Here is a 16893-nt window from a genome sequence, read left to right as displayed (position 1 = left end):
TCCTCCTCATTAGTTTGAAATGTTTTTGAGACAAGTTCGGGCTAAAATATGGTTGGATTGTCGTCAAAGCCAAATGCGGAGAACGGAGAAGTTCGGAGTCATTTTTTTGGGAAGCGGGCTGCGGAGAAAAAGTAGACCCATTTTTATAGACATTCTTCCGCTGACCCATCGGGCGAATCGTTCAGGGAGGGATAATTGTAAGCAGCAAAGTATGAGTTGGATGGATGTGAACAGCACGAATTAACAGTAAACGATATTTTAAACAAAGTATGAAGATTTGAAGATGCAATTACAGGTGGATGCGGGAGGAAGGAGAGGAAAATGTGATTTGCGTAGGGCTTGCACAAATGGGGAAGTAGGTGAAAGCTCCACATTTTAGCCTCACGGTATTAATTGGGTAACAGGACCAAACAATAGAAAAAAAAGACAGGGAAAAAAGGGATCGGGCAAAAGTATAAAAGGGAGGCAATCGGCATGGAATTTGGAATTTGGAATTTGGAATTTGGGATGGGATCGCGAGGGATTCTAATTAATTGATTTATCAGCAGTTAGGCAGGCCAATTAGTAGGAAACAAGTGATAACAACAACAACTAAGCATGGCATCAGAACAGCAACCGCTCGAAAACGAGCACCTCCTGCACGAGAAGAAAATGGAAGTGCCAAAGGGATTCTTTGAGAGGCATCCGTCGAAACCTTGGATATCGTCGTTTGAGGAGTACCAGAAGATGTACAAGGAGTCGATCACGGAGCCAGGGAAGTTCTTTGGCAAGATGGCGAAGGAGAACTTGGAGTGGATCAGGCCCTTCAGCGTGGCAAAGTGGCCGGAGGCGCCAGGGCTCCGGGATAACAACGGGGAGCCTTCAGCGTGGTTTGTGGACGGGCAGTTGAACGCGTGCTACAACTGCGTGGACCGGTGGGCGATGAAGGACCCGAAGAAGCCGGCGATCGTGTACGAGGCGGACGAGCCCGGGGAGGGGAGAGTGGTGACTTACGGGGAGTTGCTCAAGGAGGTGTGCAAGTTGGCCCAGGTGTTGAAGGGCATGGGCGTGCGGAAGGGGGACACGGTGGCGGTGTACCTCCCGATGATACCAGAGGCGGTGGTGACGTTGATGGCGATTGCACGGATAGGGGCGGTGCACTCGGTTGTGTTTGCCGGGTTCAGCTCGGCGTCGTTACGGGACCGGATCAATGACGCGGACTCGCGGGTGGTGATCACGGCGGACGAGTCGAAGCGGGGCGGGAAGACGATCGAGACAAAGAAGATCGTGGACGACGCGCTCACAGGGTGCCCACGGGTGCGGAAGGTGCTCGTTTACCGGCGGACGGGCAACGGAGAGATCCCGTGGAAGTTTGGCCGGGACGTGTGGTGGCACGAGGAGTTGGCGAAGTACTCCGGGTACACGGCGGTGGAGCCCGTGGGCGCGGAGGACACGCTCTTCTTGCTCTACACGTCCGGGTCGACGGGCAAGCCGAAGGGTGTGCAGCACACGACGGCGGGATACCTCTTGGGGGCACTTTTGACGACAAAGTACGTTTTTGATGTGCATGAGGAGGACACAGTGTTCACAGCGGGGGACATCGGGTGGATTACGGGCCACACGTACGTGGTGTACGGCCCGTTGGCGAATGGGGCAACAACGGTGGTGTTTGAAGGCACACCGGCATACCCCTCGTACTCGCGGTACTGGGAGATCGTAGACCGGTACCGGGTGTCGCAGTTCTACGTGGCACCAACGGCCCTCCGGCTGTTGAAGCGGGCTGGCCCGCAGTACATCGCGAAGTTCAAGTTGGACACGTTGCGGGTGCTCGGGTCGGTGGGCGAGCCGATCGCCGCGGACGTCTGGCAGTGGTACAACGAGCAGGTGGGCCGGGGCAAGGCACACATCTGCGACACGTACTGGCAGACAGAGTCCGGGTCGCACTTGGTGTGCCCGTTGGCCGGTGTGACCCCGACGAAGGCCGGGTCCGCTTCGTTGCCGTTCTTCGGCATCGACCCGGTGATCGTCAACCCAGTCACCGCGGAGGAGCAGCGCGGCCCACGGGCCGAGGGCGTGCTCTGCGTGCGGACCGCGTGGCCGTCTATGGCCCGGACCATCTGGCACGACTACTCGCGGTTCTTGGACACGTACCTGCGGCCGTACCACGGGCTGTACTTCACCGGGGATGGGGCCGCCAGGGACTCGGACGGGTTCTACTGGATCTTGGGTCGGGTAGACGATGTAGTGAACGTGTCGGGCCACCGGCTCTCGACCGCCGAGATCGAGGCTGCGCTCATCGAGCACCCGGCCGTCGGCGAGAGTGCCGTTGTGGGCTACCCGAACGATTTGACCGGGTCCGCTGTGGCAGCCTTCGTGGCCTTGAAGGAGAAGCCACCAGGCACACAGGCGGACGTCCAGGCCCTCAAGAAGGACCTGGTGCTCACGGTGCGTCGTGAGATCGGGCCCTTCGCCGCCCCCAAGAAGGTCCTATTGGTGGACGACTTGCCCAAGACCCGGTCGGGCAAGATCATGCGCCGGATCCTTCGGAAGATCTTGGCCGGCGAGGAGGACCAGCTCGGCGATGTTTCCACGTTGAGCAACCCGAACGTCGTCGACCATTTGATTCATGTTGTGCACTCTTCGCAGTGAGTATTGCTTTAATATATTTTATTTGATGTGATGGAGTGGATGAAGTAGATGAAATAGATGGAGTAGATCAAGTAGATTAAGAAGAAAGTAGATTAAGTAGAAGAAAGTAGATGGTGAAGAAAGTATATGAAGTGTATGAAAGTGTATGAAAACAGATGAAAGTAGATAACAGAAAATAGCAATACCGAGGTTTTCAGAGAGCTCACTGGTTAACTAGAGTTTCAGATAATTCTAGCAACTAAGGAATCTCATCTTACCGATATATAGTGATTAATCTCATTCTGTTAGTTCATACAGACTGTCCGTATTATATACATTTCGATAGATAGCAGATGATGATGAAAGTTGATGAAGTAGATGATGATTAAAGTAGATGAAGTATATGAAGATGAAAGTAGATGAAGTAGATGAAGATGAAAGTAGATGAAGTAGATGATCATAAAGTGGATGATGAATGTAATAAGAGCTGTGATCACTATAAAATAAATTAGGTTTATGAAGAAGATGAAAACCCGTGATCACTATCAAATTAAGTATAGAAGAAAATAAAAACCTGTGATCACTATGAAATAAATTAAGTATATGAAGTAGGTGATAAAAAGCAATTGTGAAGTGAATGAAGAAAGCAATTATAAAGCGAGCTGAGGATGACTAATATCTGTATGCATAGCCGTAGTAGATGCTGAAAATATAGTAAAACACCTCAGATCAGTATGAAATATAAAAAATGTCTTATTGGAAAGTATACGGATGCAAAATAAATGACCGGATCAAATAGATGGACATATGAATGCACACCAACAGTTCAAAACAAAGACAGTCAGAAAATTGATGGAAATAGAACCAAGCAGATTAATGATGATAATGTATGAAGAAAAAGAGAAATACATCAAAGTAGACAAATAAATGAATAGAGATACAGGTGTGAGATGAATCAATATAGTGTATAGAATAATCAATTACTTCAAAAACTATATGAAAGCAAATGCAGAAACGATGTAGATAATGCTAATAATGATAAAGGTCAGACTACATGATGATAAAAAGTATGGCAACATGGAACTTAGAAGGCAGCCAAATGTTGATAACAATTAGATGGAGATAAAGATGAAGATAGAGTTGAATATTACAAAATACATCCCAGGACGATCAAGAAAGCAAATAATAAATGTGTTTCTGATCGACATTAAAGTGAATGAAAAAGTAGACAATAAATAAGAAGACGGTGAAAGTAAATGACAAGGATGGCTTTAAAGTACAGTGGACAGAGCAACATGCTATGAAATCGAACATCAATGTGAATCAGCCAAAAGAACTTTTACCAACCTTCTACAGACACATTCATAGTTAATAAATATCAATATCTGTAAATCTATTACCCGATCATGTAATAATACAAAACGCTGTCATGCATCCATATATTGAAGAAAAACGCTTACCCATATATGCAAAGCATTGAAGACTATTCACATTTTTGTTAATCCAATCCATACCCAGTTTAGCACTATTCCTTTTCTCTTGATTGCACGTGGATATCAAAAAAAACGTTCATTAATAAGATTCACTTCTAATTGCATTCTCAGATCTCTCGTACTCATTCATAGAATCAAGATAATTGGTCAAATTACATTCAACTGTATTCCAACGTACCATCAAACCTTGCACCTCAATGTAGAGTAGAATGCACTCTACATAAATATTTAGCTACACCGAGAACAACAATGTATCATACGAAAACCAAAGCAATTGATCTATTATCATGCTCCGGCAACCACAACATGTTAAAGTTAGTGTTACCAGATTTATATAGTACTTCGATATTTATTGTAGTATGTAATAAAGAGTTTGCTTAATGTTATACAAAGAGGAATATCTTCACCTTATATAGATGTAGTTCTCGTATTAATCAGATGATATAACAATACCATCTTTCCTTACTTGAGCATTGTTCGAGAGCTTCATCGTTTTGACACAACAAAAAATGAGAATTGATAACTTATAGCAACAACCAAGAGTAATCTGAGGAGATCAAATGAATGAACTTGAAACATCAAATAGAGAAAGAAGAAATAAAACAAGTCGAAAAGATTAGAGAACTTTCCATTTGTTACAATATATTCACCCAAAGTGGTACCTAAACAGTGCTATTCTGATGATCCTATAAGTTTCAGTACTATTTCCACACTCACAACGTACGTTTAGAGAAAGCATGGTAATTACAAACACATCTACATTTCCAATCGTCGTCAAGGACAATTTAATCAATACATTTAGTGTCAATGCTCCACTTCAAGAAAGTTGGATTCACGACAAAGACCTCGTCGCATTCTCACATCATTTGTCAAAACAATCAGCATTCTGCACGAAGTCATAGTAGAAGGCCACAGTCTCAAGATGAGCATCAACAAGAACTCGCTCGTCAACAGCATGGATGTTCACAAAGTAGTTCATACGGACAGGGTTGAATCTGTAGATGTTCGGAGTTAGGTCCCAGTAGTGCCTGGTATCAGTGTTGGCGGTTGTTAGGGAAGGCGAAACGACAATTTCACGGTTGGCAGAACCCAAGACCGAACCGTCGTCCTCAAAAACATGCCGAATAGTGCCTGCCAAAAGAGCCCAAGTCGGGTTTTCGGTCACATCCGTCACAGGAGCAGGCTCTAATGCATCTGTAACGGATAAAGTGAAGCCGCCCTTCGGAATTGGGTCAAAGCCCTGCAGATAAGTGCCGAATCCCTTGACACAAAGCCCATACTTGTGGGCAATCTGCCGCACAATGCCTTCGACCTTATCCTGGACCTCCTTGACGGAAGATCCGACATCTATCCGGTAGTTGATCTGGGCACTGACCTGCTCAGGAAGAGCGTTGCTTTTAGACCCGCCATTAAAGATATCGGCAGCCTGCGAAGTCGAGAACAAGTACTTGGTGTACAAGTCTCTGGACTGTAACTCGAGGACTCTATTTTTCGCTTCGGGGTCTTTTGCAAGACTCACGATGTCCGCCCGAAGACTGTTGGGCATACTGCTGTTGCTGAACCGGGCCATGCACTGGAGTTGGGTGTAGAATGGGCTGGAAGGCTCGAGTTGGAGCGGGAAAGGAGAACTTTCTAATGTGGTGATGAGCTCAGACATGATTCCCACAGAAGTATGTGGTGGTGGGACAGACGAGTGGCCGCCTGTTGTTTCCAAGTCGACAACAACGTTAACACGGCCCTTTTCGCCTGTATCCGGCAAGGCAAGGTCCACTCCGTACACATCTTCGACGATGGCTCCACCTTCGTCCAAAAGCATCAGGAATGAATCCTTGCCAAACCGATTTTCGAGGTACTTGCCGATGTTTCTGGCCCCCACGTATCCGCTGGCTTCCTCATCAAAGCCAAGTGCAACAACCACAGTTCTTTTTGGGTGGAAATCCTGGCTGCACAACGATTCGAGTGCCTCGAAAATTGCAGACACTGTATTTTTGCAGTCGGCCGAGCCCCGGCCCCACATGTATTGACCGTCGAAATGGCCCGAAAATGGCGGATGCGTCCATCTGGAAACAGTGTTGTCTGGAACAGGGACCACATCCTGGTGGCCTGTGAGTAAAATTGGCTTTTTCGACAAGTCCGAGCCTGTCAAAGTGTAAACGAGCCCGTATGTGTTCACGTGTTCGAGCTCAGCCCTCTCGGTGAAGACCGGGAAGGTTGCATTGAGGTATTTCTCAAACTCAGCAAAGATCTGCCACCTTGGATCCTCATCTATGGGACCCATAAGGTCGTATGATTGTGTTGGGATGCGGATCATGTCTCCCCACACTTTCACCGAGTGTTTCTTGTACTCGTCGCCTAAAAACACCGTCGAGTTCTCGAATCCGGGCTGTGGTGCGATCTTCTCCATGTATGGACACCTAGATTTCAATAAAGCCTCCTCTTCTGGGCTCAAATGTGATGATTTCTGCCTCCTGTTGCTTGCTGGAGTCAGAAAGCATGATTCTGCAATTGTGATGCCGATCATCACGAGAACCACGGAAAAAAACGCAGCGGTAGCTTTCTTAACCCATGAGCGATGCTTTTGGTGCTGGGTCTGCCTTTCTGGGTCTTCTGGTAGGCCTCTCATGATGTGATTACGTGCTGTTAGTGTTTGCTGGTGTTTGCTGGTGTCTGTTAGTGCTGTTGGTGTCTATTACTACTTTTTGGATGTTGACAAGAACACTGAAGTATTAAGCAAAAAAACAGACACGCCGGAAATGGTTGGCCGTGATCAGAAAGTTGCCAGATACGGTTTGTCGGGTGGCCTGAGCACAATTAGGAAGTTTACTTTAAACGGGAAGATTTCTTTTGCTACAGCACAAGCGGAATAATAGTTGTTAAGTATATTGGGAATCAGCGATAAGAAGCGGAACTTCCCGAACGGGAAGGAGCGAAATCGAGAAAGAATAAAAAAAAAGAATAAAAAAAAAAAGCACTGCGCAGCACGGGGTGCGGCCATCGGAACCGGGCGCTTATCTATCTCTCTCCATGCATTATATATATATTTTATCTAGTAAGTGCTAAAGCACAGATAAGCTTTCGTTTTCGTCCAATCGACAACAATGAGTCGGGCAGATCTCGGCTCGGCTCACTTGGTTCGCCGGACAGTCGAGTAGAGCTTGTATTCCTTGATAGTGGCCATTGCCAAGAGGCAGAGTACAGAAGTAACAGTTGAAAAAGTAAAAGAGGACCAGCATCCAATACCGTAAGACTCGATCATAGGCCTGATAGCCCACCCCGGGGCCCCAGACCGGATGTAGGCGGCAGAATTCAAGCCGGCACGGATGATCTTGCGCGCTTCTGGTGCAGAGATGGAGTCGGGACGTGCCTGTAGCACTTTTTTCGTCATTTGCTTAGCCAAGCTAGTTGTGAACAGTTGCGAGCCCATAGAAGTGCCGAGGACAGAGCCTATGCCCCGGAAAGCGTACTGGATGGAAGTGACAGAGGCCTGGTACCGGATAGGGACGGCAGCAATCAAGGCAAGAAGGGTAACTGTGAGCATTGCAGAGTATGAGATGAGAGCAGGCACACAGAGCACGTACTGCTCGACAACGGAGATCTGCCTGTTGAGGCCGAAGGGGAAGGTGCAGGCCAACATGATGGCCAGGCCCGCGGACCCGACGATGTTGACTACCAAGGAGAAAGTCCAGTATTTGCCGGTCCACTTCATGTAGTAGCCGGAAAAGATGGAGGAGACAGAGAGTGCAAGCACTGTAGGCACGACCCGGACGCCGATCTGCTCGGTGTTGAGCCCGCAGACCGTCGAGAGGTACACCGGGTAGTAGTACATGACGACAAACGTGTACATGGTGCCGAACATGTTGGAAAGCGAGCAGCCGAGCACCGAGCGGTCTTTCAGGAGTTTGACCGGCACTATTGGGGCCTGGGCGACAGATTCGGCGTGTAGAAAGAGGCCGACTGCGAGCAGGAAGAGGCCAGCCATGCAGCAAAGCGCAAAAGTGCTCTGGAAGGAGAAGGAGGTAGTGATAATGAAGATGGTGAGAGCCGAGGCCAAAAGTGCGATTCCCCGGACATCGACCACCCGGAGCTTTTTGCAGAGCGGCAGCCGGTAGTAAGGGTTGCGGTCCATGAGGGAGGCCGGGAGCTTAAGTGTGGAAACCATGATGAAGATGCAGAGGATGCCGTAGGGCACCTGGCACCAAAAAGCCATTCTCCAGCCGAAGTGGTGTGCGACCCAGCCACCAAACGTGCCACCCACAGTCGAACCGAGCCCGTAACACATGTTTCCAAGGCCCTGGTACACACCCCGGCGGCGTAGCGGGATGAGGTCACTCATAATGATGGTTCCCAAGGTGGTGAGGCCGCCGGCAAAGCCCGAGAAGAATCTTCCAATCACGAATGAGGCCGTTGTTTTGGCGGTGGCACACTGCAAACAGCCCAAAGTGTACACGATGAGACATCCGTAGAGCATGGGTTCCCGGCCAAAGATGTCCGAGAGCCCGCCGAGCGGCTGGACGATCGACGTCGAGAGCAAATACGCCGTCGTGATCCACGAGATGTACTGCATTGCACCGAGATCCGATGCTATGTCGGTAACGAGCGTCGAGAGCACCGTCGCGTCGAGCGACGCAAGGAAACTCAACGAGAAGAGACTCCAGATGATCACCTTGGCCTTCTGCTCCGGGATCAGGAACCCACCCTCCTCGTTGTCCGGGTTTTCCGGTGTTTCCGAGCCCTGAGTTCTGGCTCTTGCTAAAGTTGCACTGTAGTTTGCACTATGAACAGGCCTCAATTGCTCCTCCTCGTCGCTTTCATCGCCTCCTTTCTGGCTGATCGAGTCAAGGACACTGCCCACCACAAGTCCCTGTATCGAGGTTGACGTCACCTTGGTCAGATCTGCCAGATTCTGCTCCCCTTCCTCATCTTCTAGCAATCCTCGGTCTTCTGAATATATTGGTCGGACTTCCTCTGACGACTGCGAGCTGTGGTCCGATTCTGATACCATCTTATTTGCCTGCCACTAAACAGCTTGTCTGTGCCAAAAGAATGCATTTACTGTAAAAATATGCCTGCCTTAAACCAGTTCTAATATGTTGTCTTTTCTCTTGCTGCCACTGCTATCTTTATAAGGACTGACATCTGGAAAAAAAAAAATTTCCGGCCAAATCACGCATATTCCCGATTCGGCCAGATAACGCAGGACGCCGGCAACAAGATGCGCGGCCTCGCAACTTCCCAATCGGTGCGAAAATCCGCGCGAAAATTCTCACCCGTACATGGTGTAGGGATGCAATATGCTCATCTCTGCGGCCTTCCTCAATGCATAAACCAGCACTCAAGGTGAAAAGAGGCCGGCAAGAACTAATAGGATGCGCTCAGCACTTTGAACAACACTCCAGCCATCTTACTTTTAATCACAACAACTCTTTAAGCATCCTTTGTCCGCAAATACTCACCTAACAGGTCAACTGTAGTCGTTTCAACCACTTCACCACTTCACAAATTCAATCACTTCAAGCATTACAACAACTTCTGCCATTTCGAATCCGTCTCACCTCTTCCTACCAAGAATACCCCCACATCGATCACCTAAACCATTTTCTACAAAAATCCTGACACCATTTCATACTTTTAAGGCTGTACTCTCAAATACATGCCCACACAACCGACTGCTGGCGATGATAAGACTTGTATGCGAACTACAAGTATTCTCCACAATTGCAGGAGTCCGTTGCCAGGCGGAGCCGTTTCATGACGTAATAACACTACTAAGACAGAATCCATCATTTGTGAATCAGGGCTGTGCGAGCGAACGAGGCTAAGCGCGAAACGCGGTTTTATACGAAGCAAAAAAGAGCGAAGAAAATTGCTGAAATTGAGAATGAATGGTCTGTTTCGAAAACAGAAAGAAGAAAATTAATACAAGTCGGAGGGCGAGACAAAGCATGGGGGAGAAGGATTAAAGCGAGGCTGTTAGAGCAAGTATGAAGGTAATCGTGAAGATAAGCATAGTGTGAAGTATGTAAGCACAATTTGGAATACGTAAGCAGAATTTAGACTACGTAAGCAGAATGAAGACTACGTAAGCGGAGGGAAATAACTACGTAACAAATGCAAGAAATCGCACAGGAGAAATTTGCAGAATGTGGTGCTTTCTGTATAAAGCCAGAACCTGTGAATTTTAATTTTTTTTTACATCTATTTTTCTTCCTTTTTCCCTTAGGCGGCGCGCTTTTTTTTTTTTTTGTTTCTTTTTTTATCGTGTCCACTCCTCCTTTTTTTTATTCTTTTTATTTTATTTTTTTCAGCTCGTAGATCATTTTATCTGCGTCGATATATCCATACCAGTTCACTTTCTTTACAAAGATTACACAATCCAAGCACAACTATAGACAAAGGGGTTTCATCCGGAAGGGACGATTTGCTTTTGCACGGATTAGACACACAGGATCAAGGGCTCACCCAATTTGCAGGTGCGTGCAGTGCGATATTGTAAGATTTCATCATTCTCTGATCTCTCGTTTGGAAAGAGAATAACTCGTTCTTTGAAAGAACAACCAGTTTAGAGCGATATTTCACATTCTTTTTTCTTGTTTACCTTGGAGCCAACAAGGACATTTGGCGTATACAAGCAGAAGTGTCGAAAGCTGCAGAAAACAGTTGACATTCAGGCAGAAAGTATAAAGCACAGATAAGAAAAGAAGCAACGATAAGCATAGACTGAGTTATAGTCCAAAAGCACGTTTATGATGCTTTTTTTGACCCTGCTACTGGCACTGGTGTGCCCCGCATTGGCCAAGAGACAGCTTTTCTCGACTTCGTTGGTCACGTGCATGGAAAACACGAAGATTGTTCCGCATTACTTCAAAGTGACTTTCGACCCAGATAAGCGGTCCTTAAAGTACGATATCTCGATCACGACGGAGGTGTCCGGGTACATCTACGCGTACGTGGACGTGTACGCGTACGGAATCGACGTGATCCAGGAGGAGTTGAACTTCTGCTCGATCGGATGGAAGCAGTTTTGCCCGATGTTCACAGGATCCATGGAAGTGGAGTCTGTGGAGTATATCGACAAGAAATACGTGGATATGATCCCCGGGATCGCGTTCACGTTCCCGGACCTCGATGCAGTGGCCCGTATCATCATCGTTAACAGCAAAAACGAGCCTGTGGGCTGTCTTCAGAGCTCATTCTCGAACGGCCGCACAGTTTCCCATATTGGTGCGAAATGGGCCACTGCAGTGGTTGCAGGCATCGGGTTGCTAATCTCGAGTGTGCTTTCCCTCTTTGGCAACTCGGCCTCGGCCTCCCGGATGTCGGCAATGTCACTAACGATGTTCACATACTTCCAGAGCGTGATTATCATCTCGATGCTTCACGTGCAGAAAATCCCCCCTATAGCAGGTGCGTGGTCGGAGAACTTGGCATGGTCGATGGGGCTCATCGAGACCAGCTTCATGCAGAAGATCTTCCGCTGGTACGTGCAGGCCACCGGCGGAACCCCGACGCAGTACCTCACATCAACCACACTTTCACTCTTGGCACAACGGTCCTTGGATTTCGGCGTTGACGTCATGAACAACGGCTTGTGGTCGGCTGTCTCGACGCTCGTGACCGGTGGCTCCAGTTTGGCCCGCCGAGCCACCCAGCCCGACAGTTCGAACTTCATCAACATGGACGATGTCGAGGGAAGCAAGTTTCTCAAGATATTGCGTGGAATGATCCGTGTCGGCTACAAGGCGGGCATAGAGCCCACGTCGATCGTCTGCACCGGCTTCACCTTCTTCATCATCTTCCTCTACGTCCTAGTCGCGGGCTTCCTCGTGTTCCGGTTGGCGTGCAGGGGGAGACGCGGTCGACGCGACGGTACCGAGTCGATCGACGCACCAATCGACCAAAAGCGTCCCTCGCTCTTCCGCCGCTCCGTCGCCCCCGACTACGCCTGGAACACCACGCTCAAGGGCACCTTGTTGCGGTACATCTACATTGGTTTCCCCCAGCTTGTCATCCTCTCTCTCTGGGAGTTCACTCAGGTCGATTCGCCAGCAGTTGTCGTGATTGCCGTTTTTTTCCTACTTTTGGCCTTGTCGACGATGGGGTACTCGTGCTACAAAGTGATCAAGTTCGGCCGGCAGTCGGTTGCGGAGCACAACAACGCTGCAGCGATCTTGTATGGGGAGTCACGCATCCTCGGAAAGTACGGATTCCTATACACGATGCTAGATGCACAGAAGTACTGGTTTGCGGGAGTGATGCTACTGTACTGGCTCGTGAAGTTCATCTTTGTGTCCTTGTGCCAGGGCTCGGGCAAGACCCAGGCACTCGTGATCTTCGTGCTCGATTTGGCCTACACGATATACACGGGAATCCAGAAACCGTATCTTGACAAGCCGACAAACGTGATGAACATCTGCATCAGCAGTGTCAACACGGTCAACTCGTTGTTCTTCACCTTCTTCTCTGGACTATTCCACACCCCCTCTGCCGTTGCCGCCATTATGGGACTCGTGTTCTTCTTCCTAAATGCCGCATTCAGCCTCCTCTTGCTCATCTACATCCTCTTTTTCGCCTGTGTCGTGGTTTTCTCGAAAAACCCAGATGCCAAGTTTTCGCCCGCAAAGGACGACCGGGCCTCTTTCCGTAAGAAGCATCAGTCTCTATACAACGGTCCGGATGGTGCCGAAGAGTTGTTGGACTTGGGCCAGGTCGCTCAGGGTCACAATGCCAATTGGGCCTCTGAAATGTACAAGTTGAAGAATCTCGTCGATTCGTCCAACTCTGCCTCAGAGGTCAAAGATGAGGGTTCCGAGCTTGTTGCCGATGAGGCCGACAAGCCAAAGAGGTCCGGCAGCAGGCTTGGGCTCAAGATTAAGGACACGCTTCACCGGGGGAAGAGTCTTCTCTCGAGAAAAGGTACAACACGGAAAAACAAGAAACAGGAGGCGGATGATTTGCCTCTCACGTCCAATTCCCCGACAAGCAAGGGGTCTGGCCACGATACAATCGGCGATCTGCAACCTCCAGACCGCTTTGTGAAGTCCGACTCCGGCCACGTGTCCATTCCTTCAAGTAGCAGCAATTATGGCTTGCACCAGAGGTTGACCAGTGTTGATGGAAGTGTGGACACCAGTCTTTACACCAATGAGGCCACCCAACCTGCAAATCTATACAAGACGAACGGGTCCTACGGCCATTATTGAAGTTGGAAGCTGCCGGGTGCTGGATCTTTGCTTAGCGTCACTTTTTACTTTTGCACTATATTCGATGGCTTCTTTCTAATATCAGTCATACTATTAGCTGGGCAGTGTAGTGTGGGTTATGCGTAGTGTAAATGTTATACTGTAATGAGATAGTGCTTTGATAGAAGAATAATGAAATGCATAATGAGATAGCGCTTTGATAGGAGAATAATAAAATAGTACTCCAACATATTAGAAGAATAACAAAGACATCATTCTCAAATAGATCACAAGCTGCTACCACTAGAAAGAACACTACATGGTCTTATACACACTCCTCAAAATACTTAGTACAGTGTTAAAGTGTAACGCAAAGTCTCATATATGATTCTCATCATAATTATTCACACGACGATTACTGTAGTTTAAATATTCTTACACATCCTGTGTAGTTCATACAGGAAGGATTTGTATTATAATAATGGAGCTATGAAGTTAGCTATGAAGTAAACTATAGCATTTATTTTTAAGTCACATAGCAAAACCTCACTATTATGCATATTCTGAACCATCACTAGAAAGTATAATGAAATATATCACCAAGTAAAGTTAAATGCTCCCTATAAATGTTAAAATGGATCAAAGTACCACTAAACCATTTCTCCCATTAAAGGCTGATTTAAACTTACCGCAATCTTACAGATATTATACGTTCCACTTCCCTCACTACTCACAAACGTCAATTAAATCGCTTTATCCACTTTATTACACGCACAGCTAAAACTCGAACTGCCTCCACATTTCTTCAATTGGGTATTATCTATAATATAAGAACTTGATACTTGCAACCATAAATACACCTCTTTCTTGAACTCACGATAAGCTTTACATAAAACTCTAGATAAAGCTCTACATAGAGCTCTATATAAAGCTTTACTCACAATGATGTCACCCACCTAATTTCAAGTCCACATCTAAACACTTAAGTACAAATTCTGCTTTTTACATAAATCACCACCCAACCAAATCAAATGCACATGGTTGCAACATTTTCAAAATACGGGCAGATCGAATCATTCACACTCCTTACAGAACAAAAGCATACCCGCAGCCAAACTCTACACCACTACTTTGTCAAATATAACATAACATTACTGCATACATGTCTCAGACGACCTTCTCCTTAATAAAGAAGGTCTTGAGCATGTGCAACTGGAAGTATCCAATCGAGCAAAGAACGATGATCTGGATGATCACCCACTTCACAGCACTGGAGTTCACAGCCTCACTCATATCTCTAAAGGCCGCCTCCCTGCCCCGGAACGTCATATATTCCGCTTTGACGTGGTTCAACTTCTCGTAAAGCTGTCTCAAGTTGAGTTCATTAGTCAACTTCTTGGTGTCTGGATTTTGAAGTATATCTTGGCCTCCAGATGTAACATCTAAGCTGATTCGCGACTTGGCTGCAAGCTGGTATCCATCAACAGTAACTGGAGACAAGCAAATCTTGTGTGTGCCTGTATCTAGAGCTGTAAAGATAAATTGTCCATCTCCTCCTCTCTGATTAGAAACACGATGATCATTGTCGAAAAGTTCCTCCACAACAAACTGCAGGTCCAAATTCTGCTGTGCACCTGTTCTGTACGTCTTTCCATTATCGTCGGATGCCTCTATTTGGTATCGCATCACGATCATACTGTCCTTTGTCATCTCTTTTAAGAAACACTTCACCTGCTTTGGCTCGAGGTAGAAATGAATCGATGCCTGTACAAGCTGGAGGAAGAATCCTACCAATAGGATTGCTTTTCCCAATATACTCTTCATCTGTGTTAAATATGCCGGATGGCCTACTTAAATATAGGCTCTCTTTAACTCTTTTTAAGGTTAAGTGTGCGCACGAAACAATCGAGAAGACTTTTTTTGACCTCTTCTCGAAGTTTTGATGTACACAAAAAAAGAGAAACGCGAAAAAGTAGGAGAGAGAGAGAAAAAAAAAAATAACGTCAATGCCGAATTTTTCATCTTTTTGATCCGAGCACAGCCAGAAAAAGAAGCTGGGGAAAATCAACATTCATGTAAATGCAGGTATACAAGTGGAATAAAGAAACACAACAAGCTAATTCAGTACATCGTATAGCCAACAGAGGCAAAAAGAACAGCTGGCAAGTACACTCGCATATCAACAATTATGAACCTATCATTGCTGGACCCATTTGCCGTGGCTAGTGACTTTCCAGAGACGCTGACGGAAACTCTTTCGTATGGATATTCGACATGTGTAAAATTCAACAGGAAAGGAGACTATTTGGCATCTGGGCTGGCGGATGGAAACATTGTAATAATAGACGTGGACACCAACAGTGTGATATTGATACTAAGAGGCCATGTTCGCGCAATTACCTCTCTTTGTTGGTCTGAAGATGGAAGATACTTACTATCTTCATCGCGAGACTTTAAAGTTGACTTGTGGGATCTTAAGCAAGGGTCTGCGATCAGAACTGTCGTGTTTGACTCCCCAATATGGGGAAGCACCATGTTCCCGGATGACATCTTCAAGTTTACGGCGTCGTTATTTGAAAACGATGCGGTTATTGTCGATATGAGTGAAAAGGACAACGCCAAGATTGTAAAATTGAGCACGAAGCCAGTAATGGCAAATAGTGAGGTGAACAGCTCAGGAAGTGAAGAGAGAGAGGGAAGTCACAGGAAAAGACGGCTGAAGAGACACCAGACATTGGTTTGCACGCTTTCTAAAGACGGAAAATACATCATAACAGGTACAAGTCGAGGGTGGATTAATGTGATTGATAGAGCAAACGTTAAGACGTTGAGATCTTTCAAAGTGTGCGATTCCAACATTAAGGGCATCGAGATATCTGTCACGGGCAGCCGGATGATTGTCAACGCAGGTGATAAAACACTCAGGCAGTATTTGGTTGCACCAAACTGGGAAAGTATTCAGCTGCAGCAGAAATATCAGGATGTGGTGAACAAGATTCAATACAACGGAGTAAAGTTTAGCTATGATTCGGAATATCTATGTGCGTCAACATTGGGATCCACGCACGATATATACATATGGGAAGCGAAGATGGGGTCTTTGGTGAAAATACTAGAGGGATCAAAAGAGGAATTGATATCGGTTGATTGGAATTACAGAAGATGCTGCATAGCTGCCACTGGAATGGATTCCGGAACCATATACCTGTGGTCTGTGGTATACCCGCAGAAATGGTCCAACCTTGCACCTGATTTTGAGGAAATCGAGGAGAATATCGACTACGAAGAGAAGGAGGATGAATTTGACTTGATAGATAGTGCCAAAGAGTCGGGGAAAGTGGATCAACAGGAGCAGTATGATGTTGATGTTGTGACAAAGGACGAGAAAGATGCTCGGGGCTTTCCGTTTATTGATTCGTTTGTGATCGAGACGAAACTAGATGATTTCGATGCTATAGGAAGCATATAGGGGGAGTGGATGTGCTGTTTGAGCAAAGGAACATGGCCCGCGAAAATTATGGAGTTTGGGCTGGAATGTGTATATTATCTATAAATTGGTATACTGAGGCTAAAGTATTAGTTGAGTGGAGTAAGACGAGAAGAGTAGATGTGGG

General features: G+C 46.8%; 6 protein-coding genes across 6 annotated transcripts; 3 read left to right on the top strand and 3 right to left on the bottom strand.

Moving 5' to 3' along the window:
* Positions 1 to 597: 597 nt before the first annotated feature.
* ACS1 (acetyl-CoA synthetase) lies at positions 598 to 2628 on the top strand (the record flags this gene model as incomplete). Its single annotated transcript, XM_041281099.1, has 1 exon — positions 598 to 2628. The coding sequence occupies one exon, from the start codon at positions 598 to 600 to the stop codon at positions 2626 to 2628; it is 2031 nt and encodes a 676-aa protein (XP_041138890.1).
* A 2334-nt stretch (positions 2629 to 4962) lies between these two features.
* On the bottom strand, positions 4963 to 6723 carry BRETT_002575 (uncharacterized protein; the record flags this gene model as incomplete). Its single annotated transcript, XM_041281098.1, has 1 exon — positions 4963 to 6723. One exon carries the CDS (start codon positions 6721 to 6723, stop codon positions 4963 to 4965), a length of 1761 nt encoding a protein of 586 aa, XP_041138889.1.
* A 501-nt stretch (positions 6724 to 7224) lies between these two features.
* BRETT_002574 (uncharacterized protein) lies at positions 7225 to 9102 on the bottom strand (the record flags this gene model as incomplete). The annotated part of the gene is made up of 1 exon (XM_041281097.1): positions 7225 to 9102. The coding sequence occupies one exon, from the start codon at positions 9100 to 9102 to the stop codon at positions 7225 to 7227; it is 1878 nt and encodes a 625-aa protein (XP_041138888.1).
* A 1744-nt stretch (positions 9103 to 10846) lies between these two features.
* Positions 10847 to 13300, top strand: BRETT_002573 (uncharacterized protein; the record flags this gene model as incomplete). Its single annotated transcript, XM_041281096.1, has 1 exon — positions 10847 to 13300. One exon carries the CDS (start codon positions 10847 to 10849, stop codon positions 13298 to 13300), a length of 2454 nt encoding a protein of 817 aa, XP_041138887.1.
* Positions 13301 to 14446: 1146 nt separating this feature from the next.
* BRETT_002572 (uncharacterized protein) lies at positions 14447 to 14989 on the bottom strand (the record flags this gene model as incomplete). Its single annotated transcript, XM_041281095.1, has 1 exon — positions 14447 to 14989. One exon carries the CDS (start codon positions 14987 to 14989, stop codon positions 14447 to 14449), a length of 543 nt encoding a protein of 180 aa, XP_041138886.1.
* Positions 14990 to 15467: 478 nt separating this feature from the next.
* Positions 15468 to 16748, top strand: BRETT_002571 (uncharacterized protein; the record flags this gene model as incomplete). The annotated part of the gene is made up of 1 exon (XM_041281094.1): positions 15468 to 16748. One exon carries the CDS (start codon positions 15468 to 15470, stop codon positions 16746 to 16748), a length of 1281 nt encoding a protein of 426 aa, XP_041138885.1.
* Between the last annotated feature and the right edge of the window lie 145 nt (positions 16749 to 16893).

Source organism: Brettanomyces bruxellensis, chromosome 9, assembly GCF_011074885.1.
Source record: "Brettanomyces bruxellensis chromosome 9, complete sequence".
NCBI classification, from domain to species: Eukaryota; Fungi; Ascomycota; class Pichiomycetes; order Pichiales; family Pichiaceae; genus Brettanomyces; species Brettanomyces bruxellensis.
The sequence above is the reverse complement of the archived record's forward strand: the minus strand, read 5'-3'. Positions and strand labels throughout refer to the sequence as shown.